The sequence below is a fragment of the Balaenoptera ricei genome, chromosome 10, assembly GCF_028023285.1.
Source record: "Balaenoptera ricei isolate mBalRic1 chromosome 10, mBalRic1.hap2, whole genome shotgun sequence".
Taxonomy (NCBI): Eukaryota; Metazoa; Chordata; class Mammalia; order Artiodactyla; family Balaenopteridae; genus Balaenoptera; species Balaenoptera ricei.
Window position 1 is genome coordinate 103,732,099 of NC_082648.1, and position 20,610 is coordinate 103,752,708.

The 20,610-nt window shown below is 54.9% G+C and overlaps 1 protein-coding gene across 3 annotated transcripts in view; it reads left to right on the forward strand.

Moving 5' to 3' along the window:
• TBC1D22A (TBC1 domain family member 22A) overlaps positions 1-20,610 on the forward strand; it is a 318,315-nt gene that overhangs the window by 21,667 nt on the left and 276,038 nt on the right. For all 3 annotated transcript variants that reach the window (XM_059937195.1, XM_059937194.1, XM_059937196.1), the window contains exons 2-4: positions 6,769-6,825; positions 7,865-8,205; positions 11,941-12,117. In XM_059937195.1, coding sequence (XP_059793178.1) covers positions 6,769-6,825; positions 7,865-8,205; positions 11,941-12,117 — 575 coding nt within the window. The remainder of the gene's footprint in view (positions 1-6,768; positions 6,826-7,864; positions 8,206-11,940; positions 12,118-20,610) is intronic.

Genomic DNA, 20,610 nt, shown 5'->3' on the forward strand with positions numbered 1-20,610 from the left:
CGGTGCTATTTATTTGGACACAATTAAACAAATTGGTTGCCTCTTCTCCAATGGGCAATGGAGATGGAATTCCCGTCTACTTCGGTTGGATGGCCAGGCCTGTTGGAGGTAAACTCATGAATAAATAGCGCCCGAAGTTTTAATGGGATTGGCCACCGCTAGGTCTTTAGCATTTATAGATTCTCCTGCCTGGGCACACACCTGCAATGGCCTGCCATGCAGTATTCTAAAGGGGCTTAATTTAAGCCCGCTTCTGGCAGCCACTGATCCGTAGCAGCGCAACTGGCAAGGCCTTATCCCAAGTTCAGTGTCTCTTGACATGTTTTAGCGACGTTCCTTTTTAATGTATGATTCATTTTCTTGGTTTTTCCTGTTGATTGTGGTCTCCAGGATGAATGTTGTTTTAATGCCGTCATCCAAATCGGGATAATTTCCCTACGGAGGGCTTTAACCACGTCAGAGATTTTCTGTCCAGGTGGCATATGTTTCCACCCGTCCTGAAAGAGCGTCCACACAAACACTAGCAGGTGTCTGAAATTTCTTGCAGTTCAAGGCATTTGAGGAAAGTCTGTTTTTCAGTCCTCGGTGGGGCAGGTTCCTCTGTGTTGAGTCTCCATCTGGGGAGGTCTGACAGCAGGCTCTGGGTTATTTTTAAAGACCTTGGGGGAAAGAGCTCTGTCTCCTTTTCTGGGATTTTCATGAGCTCCATCTGTAGGCTTAAAGCGTGTTCTGGGGGTCTTCCCTGGCGGTCCCGTGGTTAGGACTGCGCTTCCACTGCCGCGGGCCCGGATTCGATCCCTTGTTGGAGAACTAAGATCCCACGAGCTATGTGCTGCGGCAAAAAAAAAAAAAGCGTGTGTTCTGGACTCTGATGTCAACGCGTTTTGGTGAAAAACTTCAGGGTGAGGTCTGTCAGAAAGACAGTCAGCTCATTTCCCACTGTCGGTTTTACCTGGGGCTCCTGTGGGGAATTAGGCGCCTCAAGTCCAAGGGAGCCCCTGGGCCTCTTCCGAGCGTTCCTGTCTTTCTACCGTGCGAGAGGCTCTTGCTCTGACTGTTCTGTTTTCGCCGAGGGCAGTCTGTTTGCCAGTGTTCCTCCTCCTCACAGCACGCTGTTCTTTCCCCAGTGAGGGCTCACCCCTCCTTCCGGGAATCCAGCGCCACTGCCAAAAAAGTGGCGTGTCGTCTTGCGTCTTCTTTCTTCTGTCGTTGTTCCCTGTTGAACACTTTAAAAGCAACATCTACCAATCGAGAAGGGTTGATTCCAAATTCACCATCTCATTTCTGCAACTTTCTCCTGATATCTGAAGCGCTTTGCTCCAAAAGGTCAGATTTACCATTCTAATATTTTCAGGGACCTCGGGATCTGCATTAGTGTGACGTCTGTAGGCCTGATAAATCCTCTCCAAAAATTCAGAGAGGTCTTCATTTGTTTTGCTGAATTTCTTGAATATTGTTCAAACTCTTTAACGTTGGTTTCCCTTTTCAAAGCCCTGCCAAAATGGGGCCTTCCTCCCTCACTGGGGTCCCCATTTGGCTCAGCTGTGGGTGCTGCCAGGCGGGCTTCAGGTGCAGAGGACCCTGAACGAGGGTTGCCATCTTTCCAGTTAGAGAAGTCTGAGAAACCCAGCCAGCTGGTCATTTGCATTTAGTCCCCCTGTGAGATAATGGCATAAGGGAAATAGCCATGATGTCCCGAAGTGGCTCCTGGCCCAAATTGGGTGCCCTGTCGGGTCTCAGATGGCGATACCAGACCTAGTCCCTGTGCCCCAGAAGCTAACACAGGCTTTTCTAATTGATCCCTAGAAGGAGGGGAGGTCCTGAGCCCCAGTGTCGGGAACGGGAGGTAGTGGACGGGGTGGATATATTGGCAGAACCGCCAGAGTGGCTGGGACGCCAGCTCAGCCAGAGGAGTGAAGGTTTGAAGCAATGTGTGCCCATTCTCATTCCCTTCCTTATTTTCCCTGATAACAGTACCAGTGCTTGCACATAAAGGATTTCATCTTTCTTCCCTGCTTTTCTCCACAAAATAGCTATAGAGTCGTTCAAAAGCCACTTAAAACCATAGATAGCAGTTGATCATCTAACCATTAAAAGGTTGCCTTTTTGCTTTGGCATCAACCAGCTGGGATTACAGTGCAGTTGAACAAAAACTTGATTACTGCTGTGGCAAACAATTTAAGATAATTTCTATAATTATGACTGATGTCTTTACCAGGATATACCAGAATTTTAGGAGTTCCATATAATTTCTAGAATATAACATTTACCCATGTGATACGATCTAAGAAGTTTTATCATTACTCATTTGACAGTGCCTCTCCTGCAGTTCAACACACCACATAAGCCCAATGAGTTTAATATTCCTCTCTCTGAGATGGAGGGAAAACAAGTAATTTGAGGTGTTCCAGGGACCCTCCGGAAAATCCAAAAGTTAGCCAGAGGTCAAATGAACCCCACTTAGAACTTGATCTTTGGGAAGTTTGTCAAAAATATCAAAACATTTTTAACCAGTGATAATAAAAGATCTCAATGGCAAATACAGATCACTTAAACTCACATTCTTTTACCAAAAGCAGTTCAATATTTTAAGAAAACTTCGTCCTCTTAGAGAACCAAATTCAGGTCTTGTACCACTTTACCTCTGAGATTTTAATTAAGTTCAATCTTATCTTAGAACTTGTTTAGTTTTGAGTTATGGAAATCTGGAGAGACTATTCCAGACAGACATTCCCAGAACATTATTCCTGCAGTTTACCCAAAACTCTCTACTTCATTTACCTCTATTTTACTTACTTAAAAGCTTCGTCACACTGTTATTTTTCTTGCTGACAAACTTTGTAATAGGGATAAGGTCTTATTTGATTTCTAGTAAACCCAGGTACAGTGAAAGTATTCTACTTAGTGGTGATGACTCTAAAGTCATATCTGTATCAAACCAACAAGCTTAAGCTAACCTTAACACCAGATGTTAATACTGAGTATTTCCTAGATCGCGTGAACCTGAAACTCATTCTGGCCAGTTTCTTTTATATTTGAGTATTTATAAGCACTTAATTTCCTTTAAGCCAATTAAGTAGAGCTCTCTTACAGATTAATTTTGGCAGTGCCACACATCTATAAATCATGTGCAAACACAAACAAACACAGGGACCTCATAGTTCCCATTCCAAAATTCTAGCCGTGAATCAGGTACAACAATGTAAAACCCATCAGTTATAAAAGAGGTTGGATTCAAATTGGGTTTCTGGCAAATGGGACAAATCAAGGTCACCTGTATACTATAGCTAAACCCTTTTTACTAGTATTTATGGAAGAGACACTTCTATTTGTTTGTAGCTTTTGGTGATTTTAGGAACCAAGTGGAACCTTTCTCTTTTTCCTCGAATGTCCCACTCTTGGACAAGGACAGGTTTTTTTTCCTGTTCCTTTCCCCCATTTAATATCAGTAAAAGTTATAAGCATCACAAAACTGATTTGGCTGTTAGTGGAGAAACAGTACCAAACAAAATGAAACAAAAGAACAAACAAAATCCTAAATAAACCCTCAAGTTTGGTCTTGGGGTTTTACATATACCAAGGACACAGGAGACCATCAGGAGACCATAAACGGCATGTTAACACAGCAAGAGTAGCAGTACAGGGTGCACAGGGTCCCAAGATAACCCTTTCTAAACCCCCTGTGGAGATCCTAACAGGTACTGTGGCCACACGTTGTTACAATATCGTCTTCCACTCACCCATGCTTCAGAGCTGTAATCAGATCCCTTATCCAAAATGCACCTCAGAGGACTTTCTTTAGGGATAGTTGAAACATTCCCCCCTTTTCAAGACAAAACACAAAGGGCACACACAAATGCTAGCATCCAAAGAAACCAACGAACCGGTTCACAAATCGGGTAGGAGTCCAACAACTCTTTCCACTCTCCGACAGGGTACTCCACTCAAATACAAAACAAATTGGCTTATTCCAGTGAAAAAGCCCCAAACGGAGAGGAAATAAAGTTTCCGGCTGTGCACACTGGAGCGACCTAATCCTACTGTATGGAGCCCGTCGGCTCCCCAAATGTCGATTCCTTGATCCAGCTGCCAAGCGCTGGGGTAGCCGGTGTCATTTCAGGGAGCTTTGGAGGGCAGATCCTCAGAATAAGTAGTCCTGGCAGCTTCTAGGGCCTTACCTGAAAGTTCCCCGACTGGGGCGGCTGGCCACGAGAGCAGCAAGGCTCCTAGATGGCTTCCCAAAATTTGTTACCGAGTTCCAGCTCGTACTCCTCACTGTGTGACAGGCCAATAATCGAGAGGCGAGTTGTTGGGACAGGGAGTAACGACTTTATTCAGAAAGCCAGCAGACCAAGAGGATGGTGGGCTCGTGCCCCCAAAGAACCATCTTGCCTGAGTTAGAATTCAGGCTCCTTTTATACGAACAGGGGAGGGGGTAAAGTCAAACATTTCCTGGTTCCCATCAGCCCCCAGAGAGGATGTGTTCATTTCTTCCTGCCTGCAGTCATTCACAGGTGGGCCTGGTCAGGAGGTTTCCTGTGAGCTAAACAAAGGTATTTTAGCTTAATGCTCATGACCTGGGAGGCAGGGTTCCCAGAGATGGGCCACTATGTATAATTTAAGCTTATAGGCAACAGCCCTTTAGTGATGAACTTGTGATAGAATAAAAAAAGGTTCTTCCCTGTGACAGTGTGAGGTGACACGTTCACAGGTGCTGGGATTGGTAGGTGATGTTTTTTGGGGCCCTTATTCTGCCCACCTCACTGCCTCAGTGACAAAGGAATCCTCTGTTTACAGAGAGGTTTTTACAAATCAGTGAGAAAAGGGTGAACAGCCCCTTAGAAAAATGGACAAAGGGTCCGAACAGGCAGTTTACAAAAAGAAGCAGCACAGATGAGCAAAATATGTTTCAAGATCGCTCAGCCTCCCCAATAATCGAGAAGGTGCACAAGCAGCATTGAGACCCCTTTTCTCCCATCAGATAGCAATGATTCATGGTCCCTACTGTGGGCCCTTGAATAACACGGGTTTGAACCGCGTGGGTCCACTTACAAGCGGGTGTTTTTCAGGAGTAAATACTGCAGCCCTGCACCATCTGGGTGGGCTGAAGCTGTGCGCGCAGAACTGCAGGTAGGAGGAGCCGTGGACACGGAGGGCCGACTGGAAGCAACGCTCGGATTTTCAACTGTGCGGCGGGTTGGTGCCCACACACCGCGTTGTTCAGGGGCCAGCCGTTTATAACTACGGTCCATACGGGCATCCTTTGTGTCCCAGGCCTGCCTTCTCTGGGACTTCATCCTCTAGAAGTTATATTTGTGTGAAAGTATTGTCCCCAGAGAAGTTCATTGCTGCTTTTATAATCACACACAATTTTAAACAAGTTAAATATCTCACGGTCAACACTGGTTAAACAAATTACCGTGTAACCATATGGTGGGACAGTGTGAAATTAGAGGGGAGATTGTCCAGGGAGGTGGTACTCATATTATTAAGATTTGTAAAAAACTTACAAAACTTGAAAATAATTATAGATTTATGGGAGTTGCAGAGAAAGGTATGGGGAAATCCCACGTGCCCTCAGTATTATGTTTTTAAATGTGCATAAGCTGCGTATATTTTTCGTGTGTATCACATAATATATATAAAGTAAATAAATGGATTTAAGTAAATTGAAGAACAGTAATATGGGGAAATAGTTGTGATACATTACTAAGTAAACAAGGTAGGATTTCATTCTGTTTTAAAAAGCTAAGAAGACTTCATCTATATACTGAACACCTGAGTGTCTGTGTCTGTCTTTACACACACGCACCCTGCGAGGCTCTGCGTCAGTGTCACAGTGGCTGTCTGTTCCACGTGGACCGCGTCACTTAGGACTGTGAGTGCCTGTGGCGTCAACAAACAGGGGCTTGTTCATTTCATGCCATGAAGTCCGAGGTCCAAGGTCGGGCTGGCAGCTCTCAAACCTGCTGGAGACCCGCGCTCTCCCCATCTCCGCCGCCACCCCCCACCCCACTGCCCTTCTTCCAGGGAGGCTTTAGTTTTAACTCGTGTTTATTTCTCCCCGGGGGCAGGATGGCTGAGGCACCTCTTGGCCTCATGTGTGTGTTCCGGGCCAGAAGAAGGGGAAAGCTAAGGGCCAGGGGTGTGCCAGCTAAGCGTTTCTCCTTTGTCTCTTTCTGACCGCTGGCCCCGGGTCCCACGGCTGCCCCTGGCTGGGCATCGAGAGGAGGAAGGGGCGTGGGTGAGGTCGCTCCGCTGACCAGCGTGCTGGCGGGTTACTCTGTTTCCGTCTCTTTTCCAGATCTACTCTGATGAACACAGACTTCATAGTGAAACCATGAAGTCTTTTAACAAAATTATATTTCTCTTCTCTTTGTAATTCTGTATTCCATCTTTAGACAGAATGGTACCAGAGGAGAACTTCGCGACGGGCGTTTCATGGTCAGTCTTTTAGTCTGAGGGCAGAGGCTGCAGGAAGCCTCACCAACTCCCCTAGTCGATGCCCGAGGCTCTGTGGTGACACCCTTGGGGCCGTGGGTCCCTCAGTGAGGCCCGTTCGCAGGGAGGCTGAATGCCCTGCTTGTGTGCGGGGCGTGGGCTTGCACGGCGCCATTCATTCCTTCCAGACGCTCCCTCGTGACCCTGCGGTGGCCGGAGTTGCTCCCTCGGGCGCGGGTTCAAGGAGCTGGTCTTCTTCCTGAGTCAGTGGGGGGCTCCTGGGAAAGCCGAGGAGAAGCTAATTTGTTTTCCTTTCTTTCTGAATAGCATCCAGCATGTGTATGGCGCCCAGCACCCCCCATTTGATCCACTGTTACATGGCACGTAAGTGACGCCTCCAATCTCGCAAGGCTGTTCTCATTTCAGGCCAGGTTTTGGGGGGCTGTGGTGACCCCCCCCCCCCCAGCTCCTTGGAATTCCCGAGGGGGAGGAAAGTGGCCTTTCACTCAGCCAACACGCATCAAGCAGTTGCTTTGTGTGAGGCGCTGCTGGCCTTGCATAGCCCATCCTCGGAGGAGGGCAGACGTGGAAGCCATGGCCCAAGGCGGGCAGCCTGTGCGGGGTCGTGGGCTGCCTGTGGGCCAGGGCGGGGCTGGCAATTCTTTGTGAGCTTAGATCGGGAGACAGGCTTCTTAGAACACACCAAAAGCAACAACAGCAAAAGGATAAATTGGACGTCATCAAAATTAAAACCTTTTGTGCTTCAAAGGAGACACCATCAAAAAAGTAGAAAACCCGCAAGAGAAATTTTTTGCAGACCATGTAGCTGATAAGGGTTAATTGACTTCCCCTGCTCTCTGCCCACTGCCCGCAGCTTGCTTGTGTGTCTGGGCTCCTCCAGCAGGGGCGGATGTGGGGCAGGGCTGGCCCTGGAGGACCACACGTGTCGGATAAGCTCCCGACACTCGGTGGGGCCAGTGTTGAGTCGTCATGCTGTGGGCATCCTTGAAATTGTCCCGTGTCCAGGTCCACCTGCCAAGGGCCTGTGTCCCGCGAACAGTCTCTCCTGACCCACACCGCCAGCTGCTGCCTTAGGGGGTCTGCGGAGGTGTCGGGGTGAGAGGGTGTTTGTGGGTCAGCGGGGCAGGGCTGTGCACTATCGCTGGGCGGTGCTGTGTGTCCTCATACATTGGTCTGTGGGGCGAACACGCAGCGTGACTCTCCCAGAAAACCTCTCCTCCTTCCCTGTCACTGCATCCTGTGAGCTTTGTCTCATTCTGGATGTCTCTGCATCGTGTTTGCTTTTTCACTTCACTCTCGGCTCGCTTGTGTACCTTTTCACCCGGGGTCTCCTCTCTGACCGGTTGTGGGTGACCACGCTCAGCCCCCCGAGGCGCAAGTAAAAGCTGCCTTTGCTTTGCAGCTTGCTCAAGGCCACACCCAAGGTGCCGACCACGCCGGTGAAGGCCAAGCGAGTCAGCACCTTCCAGGAGTTTGAGAGCAACACCAGCGATGCCTGGGATGCCGGCGAGGATGACGACGAGCTCCTGGCCATGGCGGCCGAGAGCCTGAACACCGCGGTCGTCATGGAGACGGCCAACCGCGTCCTGCGCAACCACAGCCAGCGGCAGGGCTGCCACAAGCTGCCGGGGGCTCTGGGGCCCGAGCAGAAGCCAAAGCCTTCGGTGGAGCCTCCTTCGGTCCCGAGTGGTGACCTCCGGCTGGTGAAGTCTGTCAGCGAGAGCCGCACGTCCTGTCCCGCAGGTGGGAGGCGAGGGCTGCAGAGCTGGGGCCCATCTCCAGAAAGCGGGGCTGGAGGCCGCTCACCGGGGTGGGGAGGGCCCCATCCTCCCGCGCAGCAAGGGTCCCCGCCCTGCGGCTCCTAGACCCGAGCGGCAGCGGGCCTCATGGGCAGCAGAGGCAGCGCACTTTCTCTGGTCCTCCTGGCTGAGTGCGTCTCCCCTGCAGATGGAGTGGCCGGCCGGGAGCTTTCGTGGGCTGCTTGGGGGACCCCGCCCTTGTCAGGACACCCTGGCTGCTGCCGCGGGTGTTTCCAGGCCAGGGGCTGGGCCAGCTGCACGTTCCGGGTCTGGACCTCCCTCGGCGGCTTCTGGCGATTCCCTCCAGGACACAGACGCGTGGGCTCAGGGCTTGTAGGGGTGGGTGTCTGCTCTTTGGAATTGCCAGCTTTGAATTATAAACTCCGCCAGGGCAAGCTCACGTCTGCCTCTCGTATCCACGTGCCTGGCACTGCCTTCGTCACTTTTGCTCTTTTTGGGTTGGAGGGGCTGAGATAGAAAACAACACAGTTGTTTAACGAGCATCTGTGATGGGTGAGACATTGTCCTCTGGGCTCAGGCTGCCCCAGGGGACAAGCTGAATGGAAGTCCTTGCCCCGTGGAGTGTCCCTTCTGGCGAGGGGGACAGACAGCAGCCTGCACACGAGGTGTGAGGAGGCACAAGGGCTCGAAGGTGGCAGGGGCCAGGGGTCAGAACGGAGGTGGGGAGCGGTCCCCAGAGCAGGGTGGGGCCTGGGCTGTGGTCCTAAATCGGGCAGTCAGGGCACCCTCCCTGGGGAGGCGGCAGTGTTAAGGAGGTGAGGGGGTGATTGTGGGGGTCTGGGGGCAGGGGGCAGCGGTGCGGCCACACACCCTCTAATCTCTCTCCCCAGGGTCTCCTGGGGGTTAGTGTGCTCGCCCCTTGCTTACCGATAAGAAAGTGAGATCATCACCGTAGCCTAAGTTTACCTGTTGGTAGCTGCAGAATTAGCTTTCATACTTAGGTCTAGTTTTCAAAAACGCTTTGCAGAAATTAACTTCTAAAATGTTACAGTCTTCTTAGGTGTGAATTATTTCATTTGATCAGTATTTGTATTGGAATGTGAACTATTTTTCTTTAAAATAGGGAGAACTTTGAAGTATTAGAGCTTAAAAATGGAAGGACACCCAGTTAGGGCTTTTACAGGTTGATGGAAAATTCCTGTGACTCGTGACGGGCACTCTGACCACCTCCTGTGTGCCCGGGCCGGGCAGGCGTCCCCAGGCACCGAGTTCCTCCTGCTCGTGGGCTCTGCAGCTGATGCTGCAACCCTGTGAGCCACAGAGGCGGGACCACGTCCCGGTCCTCTTTGTGCTTCCTGGGCGTCCTGGGCAGTTAGATGCTGGTGATGTAACCCGAGCTGTCCTCAGGGCCTGGCAGCCACGCCCGTCCCTGCACAGGGAAGTGCTGCCTGGGGCCGGGGGCGGGGCCTCTGCCTCCGGTGAGAGACCTTTGCGGTTACTGCTCCTGTGAGCAGCGCTTTGAAATTCTGAATGTCCTGGAACGTTCCACCGCCGGGCACGGTGCAGTTAGAGCGTGGCTTCTCCCGCCGTGTGGCTGTGTCTCTGCCAGCGTCTGTGCCACTGCCCGTCCCAATCGTGAGCCCCCGCGGGGAGCAGATGTCACCCTGCGCGGCGCCCGCAGGGCCTCCCTGCTGCGTCAGCTTTGCCCTTCGGCCCTGGGGAGATGGCGGCCTCAAAGCTCAGTGGTGGTGGAGTGTGGGCTCGTAGGCTGGCTTCCCCGGGCCTTTACTTCACCTTCTGGCTCTCCATTTCTTAATGAATGTCTGAGACATCTGTTGCCTTTGTACCTGAAGTCAGAGGCACTTCGCTTGATTTCGGGTACCACTGGGTTAATGGCAAAGCATGTCATTGGCTGGGAAGGGCTCAGTGGGCATCGGCCAGGCGAGGGCTGTCCCCATAGCTGACCGTGACCCAGCTGCGAGCAGGTCTTGTATGGACACCAATGGGTGGCGGTTAAATCACACTCTCGGGGGCCCCGGAGGTGGGATGCTGACGTGTTTTCCACTCACGGTGACAGGAGGCCTGGTTGTAGACCTTACTGTTTCCTTGGGGGCCGTTGCTGTTGCTTTACCTTCCAGATCCCACCAGCCCCACCTTCGAATGGGGCTCAGGGGCAAGTGGGGCCATTAGGGTCGGAATAAAGTCACACGGAGCATCTCTACGATCGCAGATAGATAAAAGTGAGCACGTTTATTCTGCGCTGCCGCGTGCCCCGTCCCTGCTCGGCGCCTCCTGCAGACTCACGAGGTGCACAGGGAAGAGTAGGTTCCCCAGGAGGGAGGGGAGCTGAGTCCCGCCCCCTCTGCCCTCCCCTCACCACTCCAGCCTGTCCTCCCAGAGCCCTGAAGGGGGAGGTGCTCTCAGCGCTGCACCACGTTTGCAGGCTTTTTTGGAAGTTTAACTGGACCAGACTCTGCCCGGAGCCTGGGCCATCTTGCTCCTCGGTACCCTGAGGGCCCCCTTGGGAGCCTTTCCCGTGTGTTTGGTGTAAAGCATGTCACCTCCCTTCTGGCAACTGCTGCCGGAAGCCGACGTTAGCATGTTCACTCCACGTTTGTTCCTTGCCCCATTTCCTGGAGTTTAGTTTTTACTGTACTTTTTTTTTTTTAATTGATTAATTCTTGGCTGCGTTGGATCCTCGTTGCTGTGCGTGGGCTTCTCATTGTGGTGTCTTCCCTTGTTGTAGCTCACGGGCTCTAGTTGCTCCGCGGCATGTGGGATCTTCCCGGACCAGGGCTTGAACCTGTGTCCCCTGCATTGGCAGGTGGATTCTTGAATACTGTGCCACCAGGGAAGCCCTTTACTTTAAATTTCAGTTTTGGAAGATATGATTGCTCAATGGGATTTAGTCCCGGGGGTCTACAGCCTTTCAGGGCCTCTTGCTTGTGGGTCCCGTGCTGGTCCCTGGAGGTTCTTTGTCAAGTGACCTGAGGGCCCTCTGCTCTTTCCTTTGCCTGTCCCCAGTCCTGGGTGCTGGGTGCTGCGCACTGTGTCACTTCAGGCCCTCTTGTGGGTCCTTGTGGGTGGCCCTTCAGTCTGTCTCAGGTCAGTGGTGCCTGGGTGAGGGCTGGGCAAGCTTGCACTCTGGTGGCCCGTCGTCTCCACCTGCAGTGGGGGATCTAGCTTCCTTTGCTTTCTCTGGGTGACGGTCCCTGCCTGACCTCCCTCCTGGGGCTCGGGGAGACCTGGGACGTTCAGACAGTCCTCAGCACCTTCATGGGCTTCATGCGCCCTTCACGTGTGCCTTGGTGGCTTCCCTCCATGCCAGGCCCGGGTGACCCGTGCGGGCATCCTCCCCCCTGCCCTACACCAGCAGGTCCTCGGGGCGCGTCACCCAGGCAGGCCCAGACCGCTGGCAGCCCTGACAGACCTGGTCTCCGGTTGTGTGGTTGTCAGTGTCTTGCTTTTCGTGGGGCGCGTCTGTTTCACTGGGGAGCGCCCCTCCACCAGGAGGGCCGGCGCGCTCCAGGGGTGTGAGCTACGTTCATTTTACCCCCAAGAAACCAGGTCCTCGCTGCTCGGTGATGGCAGATCCACGGAGCGAGAGCAGCGAGGCGGAGCGAGAGCAGCGAGGCGTGTGTGAGGCCTCCTGAGTGGCGGGTGTGGGTGTGGGTGTGTCCGGAGCCTCACCTCTGTTCTCTCCCCCCTCCCTCTGCAGGAAGCGCCAGCGACGCCGGCCCTCTGCAGAGGTCCCAGTCTCTCCCACACTCGGCGACCGTGGCACTGGGCGGGGTGCCGGAGTCCAGTACCCTCAGCAGCTCAGCCTTAAGTGAAAGAGAGGCCTCCCGGCTGGACAAGTTCAAACAGCTCCTTGCCGGTCCCAACACAGATCTCGGTGAGTCCCGCCGGGGGCGAGGCCACGCCGGCTGTGCCTCGTTTCTAAAGGGGGTGCAGCTCTGAAGGCCAGTCTGCTGCCATTTAACGCACTTGCTCCCTGTGTAATTCACCTGGTGAGAGGTTGGTCTGTTGTGTTTCATGCCAGTAGGTCACTAAGACGAGAGCTGTTTGTCCTGAAAGTTTACTCTCGACGTGTTTATTAACGTGCTTCCTCTGCAATTCGATCAGCATTTTCTGATCTTTTCTCCTTAATGCCCAGTTGCACTCTTCTGGCTTCTTAGCACCGCCTTGGGGAGCTCTGCAGGGCCGGCCAGGTGGACGTCCTTGTTCTTCACAGCGGTCGTGGGGCCGGCGATCCGGGCCGGTGACGGACGTCCTGACCGCGGCTGGCTTTGCACCTTCCTGCAGGGGCCCAGCGGGTCTGCGTAGAGTGTGAGCACTGCAGGGGGCAGGGGGCAAGACAGGTCTTGGGTGGGGGGGCCGGCAGGGGGCAGGACAGTCGCAGGCGTGGTTCTCGTGGGTCATGATACCCGCTTGGACGCTCTGCAGCCAGACTGAGGCGTGCTTGCTTTCAGGTTCTGCTGGAATTCCACTCGGATCTGTGTTCTTCTATTTATGGGTCGCATCCCTGTTGAGTGCCACTCTGCACTGGGCATTCTGCCCGGCGCCGGAGCTTTCGGGAGGGTGGAGGTGGCTGTAGGCCCTCACGGTCGCGCTCTGTGGGCTGGGCGCTGCGGCGGGCAGTGCCCCGCGTGGCCAGCAGGTGGCGCGTGAGGCCCGCGGAGGGAGGCGGCCCAGGCCCAGGCGAGCCTGCGGAAGCCGAAGCTGCGGGCCTGGCTGGTGAGGCGGGAGGAGGGCGGCCTTGGAAAGATCCTGAAGCTCGGGAGGTGCTGCTCCGGCCCGGGTGCCGTTCTCACCGTGGGTTTTTTCTTCTTAGTTTTGTTCAGTTTTGGCCTGCACACGTTTCACAGTCTCACAGCACAGAGATTTGGGCCGGCTGTTCTTGGTAGGTGCAGAGGGGAGACGAGCCCTTTCCCTTCCCCAGCTCCCCTTTCCCCCTTTGCCCGGTTCCGGGTGTCATCTTCCGGAGATGGTCCGCGCATATGTTGTGTTAAACTTTTTATTTCGATGTGATTTCAAATTTACAGAAAAGTTGCGAGAACAGCACGCGCGCCCCCATACGCTCCTTGCCCAGATTCACCGGTTGTTTACGTTTTGCCCCATTTCATTCTGTGTGTGTGCGTGTGCTTACGTGCAGACATGCTTTTCCTGAGCCGTTTGAGCCATCTGCCCCGCGAGTCTCCATTATTTCCGAAGGACAAAGACACCCTCTCGATGCTGTCAGGATATCGTTGTCAAAGTCAGGAAATTAAACGTCCACGCGGCACTGCTCGCTAACGCACGGCCCACGTTCACATCCTGACGCTTGTGCCAGTAGCACCCGTGATACCTTTCTTCCTCGTCCAGAATCCACTGCAGGATCACGCGCGGCGTTCGGCTGCCACGTCTCTCTCTCGTCTTGTTAGCTGGAGTGACGCTCCGGCCTTGCCTTGTGGTCTTGGAAGAACGTAGGCCCTCCTGAGTGGCTTGTTTCACGTTCCCCTGGTGAGATTTGGGCCGGCTGTTTTGGTAGGAGCAGCACTTAATTGATTTGCCTTCTCGGTCACCGTAGCAGGAGCCCAGGGTGCTGGTTTGTCCTGAGGTCGATGAAGCCAACTCTGATCCCCGCTTCGGGGTGTCTGCCAGTTCTTCCCCCCAAAAGTTACTCGTGCTCCTTTGGTGATTCAGAAGTGATTCGTAGAGAGGTACTTGGGTCTGTGTGTTGTTACATACGTTTCTTTCTTTCCTCTCCATACGGGTGGTAACGCTGTTCTGCTCGCCTTTCAAATTTAACAATGTATTTCCCGGTAGTACTAGGGAGAGGCTGTGGCCTCTGTGCGGGGTCGGCAGTGAGCCCGTCTGCCTGCGGCTGCCGCGCCGGTTGTTAGCTGCCCCTCCCGAGGGGCCCGTAGGTCTTCCTGACTTGCTCTCATTACAGACGCAAGAGCTGTTCTTTGACAGAAGAAGAACACCTGCTGCTCACCCTGACCTGGCGCTCCTGGAGCATCCCTGGCTGTGGGGAGCTCGGGGAGGGAGAGCTTGGGGGCCTCGGTGCGTGGAAGGCTCGTGCCCCGAGCCCGACGGAAGGGGACCGTGCGTGAGGAGCGGAGCGCGGTGCGGGGGCAGCGTCACCGGGGCGGCGAGGGTGGGGCTCCCGGGGCAGCTGCCTGCGTGGCTTCCTCTCCGTGTGCCCGGGAGCGAGCCTGGTAGCCTCCGGGCCTCGGCCTGCTCGTTCACCTGCAGGAACAGCAGTGGCAGCACAGGTGCCCCCCGCTTTACACCACCTCGCTTTCACGGAAGACCTACTCGGTACCTGTTTTCCCTAACCGAAGGAAATCCGGAGAGGGTTTTTGCTTTCGTGAAAAGAAGTGAAAAGTGAAAATTGCGTTTTCGCTTTACGCCGTTTCAGCTTATGAAAGATTTCATAGAAACACTCTACTTTCAGATAGTGGGGGGGAACCTGTACAGATTTTGCTGATAATATTGATACATATGAAGTTTTTAGGAGAGTGCCCAGCACTCAATAAACACTCAAAAAAAGTTAGTTATTTTACTTCTTCTGATTATTTTCATTTGCACTGGCCTGTTTATCATCTACTTGATTTTTATAACATTGACATATGTGGCCACTTTATAGATATTTTCTTGGTTACATTCAGCAGCTTCTAATGGTAGGTGGCAAGGAGATAGCTCGTGAAAACAAGATTGCCTGATGGGAACTGCAGTTCTGGGTCAGGATCTGAGCCCCCAGTTAGAATCTTCCAGTGGACTTTGTCATTGGAGTAACTTTTGAAAATAAAATCGTACTTAAAAATAAAGCTTTCAAGACTTGTGGGAAAATGAGTACATATGGATAGATTGAAAGGTTAATAGAAAATCAAATTCTTTTGTTCGGTTGTGGGATTATGGTTTTTTTTCTTTCTTTAGAATTCTATGTAAGTATCAACTCTTAACACCAAAAAGCGAAAACCAAAGCTTTCAAAGTGAATTACTGGATTTGTATTTAGTGGCAAGAGAAAACACAGCCGGTAAATTGCCTGTTTTTATAAGGCAGTTAAGATAGCTTCGGAAGACAGTGGGATGTGTTATCTTCACATTACGTGAAAGATGTAAGTGGCAAATATTTGCTCAGGTTGAAGAAGAAAATCGCTGACGTGAGCAGCGCCCGCCCGCAGAAGCAGTCCTGCCTGCAGAACGTCGCTCCGTCCGTCAGAGCGCTGGTTTTCTTTGCTCGGTTTGTGCGCCCTTGTGGGGATGAGAGGAGCAAATAGAACTTAACAGCTCACTCCGCTCTTAGCATTGACTCAGTATTTACTTGTGCAAAGGCTGCCTGCTTTGAAGCCCAAGAAAGTGACACTTGGAGGCTTTCGTTGTGACCACGTGCGTCTGAACCGGCGTGTGAGTTGGCCATCGGCAAAACATGTGCATCCCGAGGCCTGCCGAGTGACCGCCTGGTGGCAGCCGGGCTCTGAGGTCGTCCGTGTGTGACACGCAGGCCTGGCGCCGGACATTCAGACACGAGCACAGAGGGAATGAGGCCAGGTGCAAGGTCGCGGTCCAGTTACCCCGTGAGCACCCGGGCTGGGCTTTAAGACGGAGAGCATGCCGGGAGACGGCTGTGAGGAGGAGAGGGGTTTTTCGGGGGGCGGGGGGGCGGTGATATGGAGTTGTTCACTCAGGAAGCAAGGGTTTGAGTTCGGTGCCCCTTCAGGGCCCGGGGCTGGAGGACAGCCCTGCCTGCAAGGGACCCTGATGTGCAGCCTGGGAGCCAGTGTGATAGGTGACTCAGCCTCCTGTCTCATCAGCCATCACGGGGGAGTTGGGCCTCCCCTGCAGAGTCCTTGTGACGTCGGAGGTGGTTGACGTGAGGTACCCACGTGGTTCTTCATTCGGCCAGTGTTCGTAGAGTACCGGCTGTTGCTGTAGGCGCTGGGATGAACTGGGAACGGACCCCAGGGTCCCTGCACTCAGGGGCTGACGTTGAGCGTCGGGGACAGACAGACAGACAGATGCACGCAGTCAGCACTCCAGGAACTGGCCGAAGGTAGTAGGCGCAGTGGAGAGAAAAACAGAGCTGCGGGGTAAAGGCTGGAGCTTCTGCGGAGTGAGCACTTGGCGAGGATTCTTTAGAGCGAGGGCACGAGGGCAGGCGTTGAAGACAAGAGAAGCATCCCAGGGAGGGGCTAGGGGTGCAGAGGTCCTGCCCTGGGACGGGGCTTCTGGGATGGATGGGGCCTGGTGGGGGAGGGGAGGGGAGGGGAGGGGAGGAGGGAAGCCGGCAGGGCAGCGAGGGGCAGGTCTGGAGGGCTGAGGAGGCCAGGAGGAGGCCCCCAGCTTTCTCTCTGTGCAAAGCCTCTGGCAGGGCTGGAGCCAGGGGAGCGGAACAAGGCCACGCAGCAGTGGGGAGGTGCAGGGATGGGGGGGCAGGGAGGAAATTAGGGGGGTCGACTGGGGGAGGGGATGCAGGACGGGTCGGGTGGGCATCGCCTGGTGGATGGAAAGCTGGTGTCCCAGGGAGAAGGGGCCACCAGGACTGTGTCAGCTGGAGCCCAGGGGCTGCAGGCGTAGGGGGACAGCTGATGGACACAAAACCGGGGCACGCCCAAGAAGGGGGTTTTTTCACCGGGTGGCAGAATCAGGTACTGGTGAAACAGAGCCAGGGGAGGCGGTGTATCCAAATAACTGCACACTTGCTGCGTTTTTGGTCCTCACTCTGTGCGGGGCGCCGTGCTCCCTATATGTTGACATGCGTGTGCACCGCCCCCCAACCCAGACACACCCGAAGCCTGCCCCCGGCAGCAGCCGGCTCCTGATCACAGCTGGGGAGGTTGAGCCCTGGGGCAGGAGGCGACCCTGCGGCCCCACGGCGGGGGCAGGGCCGATGCCGGCTGGGTCCTTGTTTCTCTGCTGAGGGCCTTGCTGGAGGACCGGGAGCGGACGGCGTGGCCTGGCTGTGGTGGCAGGGCTGCCGGCACCCCTGTTCCCGAAGGTCCGGGTGGTGGCCCGCCAGTGCCCAGCGTCAACCGTAGGGCCAGGTGCAGCCCCACACCCTTGCTGCCGTGTCCCAGCCAGGGACACTGGAGGTTGCGAGCATGTGCGCCCGTGCGGGCTTGTCCTGCTGCCTTGTGAAAGGTGAGGGTGGTCCTAGAGGGGCGACAGAATGTGGGAGGGACAAGGTGGCAGCTCCTCTGACTCAGCCTTGCCTCTCCCTGGAGTGTCACCGGGGAGGACTCCCGCCAGCACGGCCACCCCGGGGGCCACTGGCAGCTGCCCAAGTGCAGAGACGCCAGGGAAGAGGAGTCGAGGTCTCCTCGCGTGCAGTGTTCACGCTCCCCCGCCGCAGCGTGCCCGCGTCCCGATTCTCAGCGGAGGTGTGGGCAGCGTTCGGTTCTTTGCCCTGCTGGTGCCAGTTCCGCTGGACACGCTTCCTCAGATTCCCCCGGGCCCTGCGGCCAGCCGAGCTTCTGAAAGGTAGTTGGAGCGTAAGGGGCGGGGCGCGCGGGGCACCAGGGAGCCGGCAGGGAGCTGCTGCAGCCCGGCTTTATCTCAGCTATGGGGTTTGGGGAAAAAGTGCTTTTCAGTGAAACAAACAGAGAAGCTTTAAAAGAGGGTTAATGAATTCACCACGCTGCCCGAGCCCTGCAGTCCCCGCCTGCAGCTCAGATCCAGAACCCGGGTGCACACAGTAGGGCCTGGCACACACTAGGCGCACGTGCACCAGCGGGAGGAGTGAGCGCATCTCAGGGTGAGCCGTGGCAGGATTCGGCTGGGGCCTTTTCCTCGGTTGCCGCGTCTCGTGGTCCTGGCTGTGGGTTGGCTGGGCCTCTCCTGTCAGGGAAGCACAGCCGAGGCCGATTCTGACTGAACAGAGTGAGTGCGGGCTCCAGGCGGGGTTGGGGGAGTCTCTGTGAGGGGACAGGGAGGCCGGAGCCCACGGGTCTGGGCTCTTCTCCCCCACCTTTCCTTCCCACTTCTCCTGGATTGCCCCCCAGTTTTGCTTCTCCCTGGTAGCGTCTTCTCTGACGTCAGGAGGAACACTGGCAAAGCAGCTTTCGTTAAGAATGTGCACAAGGAGTTCGTTTTTGAAAAAGTTCATCTGTCTTGAAAGGCAGACTCTAGGTTGGACTTGTCGCCTGAGTTGACTTCCCAAGGCCCTCACTCCTCCCCCCTGAACCTGTCACCGTTCGTGCCCCCATCTCTGCACAGTGGTGCCCCCTCCGGTGACTCGGGCCCAGCCCCCCACCGTCTTCTCCTCCCTCCTCCCCACTCCCACCTCTGGGCTGTCACCAGGTCTCCTGCGCTCAGCGCCTCCAGCCCACCGCCTGGTCCCTGCCGCCGCCTCTCGCCTGATGGTGACAGCCCGTCCCCGCTGGCCCCCCGCGCACCTGTGTCCGGCGTTGTGCTCTGCACAGCTGTCAGCGGTCCTTTGGAAATGAGATCCGGATCAGGTGCCGTCAGAGCCATCTGGCGGCTCCATCTCACTCAGAGAGTCAGCCGTCGGCCTGGTGACGCCCGAGAGGCCCGGCCTCCCACGACCTGCCTGTCCCCCTCCCGTCGTCCCCTCACTCTGTTCGGCGGTCGCCTGGACGCAGCGGCACGTCCGTGCCTGGGCCTTTGCTCTGCCGTCCCTCTGCCTCGGCTCCCTGCGTGACTCACTTCCTCCAGGCCTCTGCTCGAACAGACCCTCATCTTCAGGATCTCCCGCATCACGCCCCCCCACCCTGCCCCCAAACGCCTCCATGCCTTCACTCCCTCTCATCCTGCCGTGTTTTCCTCGGATCACCCGTCGCCCTCTGCCCCCGACCCCCGGAGGGAGACCTCGGTCTCTTTCTAGGGGTCGGCGGCGCCTGGCGCGCGAGCTCAGAGCGGGCACGGGTCGCCGGGCACCAGTGAGACGTCTCCCCCTTACTTGGGTGGGCGCAGTCCTCCCGGTCTGGCTTTATTTTCCTTCTGTGAAAGTAATCACTAGGTAAGCAATTGTTCCCGACGTCCAAATGCAGGTCAGCTGCGGCAGCATCCGCCCTGCAGCCGGGACCCTCGCACGGGTGCGGACCCCGTGCTGCGCCGTGCCCGTGTCACGGACGCCCTGCCTCCCCCCAGAGCCTCCGCCCGGCCCATGGGTGGCTGATCGCCCGAGCGCCCCCACGGAGGAGGGGACCCCGCACGGCTCCTCCCTCTGTGTCGCTCTCGCTGTAGGGTTTCCGCGACCATCGTTCACGGAATGTTATTGAAAGTGAGAGACGTGGGAAAAATAATAAAACCCACAAACCGCAGTTGCCGCTGTGTACACTGGCTGAATTTGTGACAGTGTGTTTTCTCCTCTCCTCTCATCACCTGTAATCGGTTCTCGCCGACCCTTCGGAGCCCCCGGCAGAAGGGGCTCCCCGAGCTTGCTTTGTCTTCCGGGCTTCAGGCCCGGAGTGTGAGGACTGCAGAGGCCGCGCCAGTCCTGACGTCGTTGCGTTGCCACTGCCAGTATCCTCATGTTCTGGGCGGCGTTCGCACTGCTAGGTGTGGCATTTGAGCTACGTGTAGTTACCACTCGGCTTAAAATAAACCAAAGTGAATATGATTCGGTGAAAGTTGAGCATTTCATTGAATATCTCTGGTAGAGCAGATCTTCAGTTTAATTAGGAAACCTTTCAGGGGTGTTTCAGGTAACTTTCTCATGGATGATGATTTCCTGCGTATAATCTTAAAAGCAAATGTTAAAAAAAAATGTTTGTACGTCTACTGTACAGTCTTAAAGGAGCAGCTTGAGAAATCAATCCGTTACACGTTTGTCTTTTTTCTCTAATGATTTCCTTTGTAGATGAGGATATGAAGTAACCAGCTGAATAATCATGAGACTGGTGTCTGTTTTCTGTCTGAGGGATGAGAGCGGAAAAGTGGGCAGAGTGTGTGGGAGTCCGCTCCCTGCCCTGCAGCCCTTTGTGCCTGTGACTCAGCTCTCAGGGTTGTGTCCATCTCACCACGGGACCGTGAGTTCCTCGTGGGCCGTGCTGTGAGTCACTGGTCTTCGTGTCCAGTGATGGGGGACAGGACACGGCGCTCGCTGAGGAAGTGCTGGTGGGGTCCATCAGCCTACTCTCTCCTGCCCCACGGCCTCTCAGTGCTCTTGACCTCTGTGGTTCAGCTGAGGAGGGGGATCGGTTAGGATTCGTTTTGGCTGAAGGTATCAGAAAACCAGACTCAGGGGCCTTTAGACAAATAGGGGTTTATTTTTCTCAGCAGGATGTCTGGAGGTAGGGAGCCATAGCTTGATTTCATTGATTTCATCAGGGATCTAAGCTCGTGGCCACAAGGTGGCAGTCATTGTCCTGTGTCACAGCAAAGGGCAGTCACCATGGCATCTGTAGTCTTATCAGGAAAGCAGATTGACCAGAGCTGG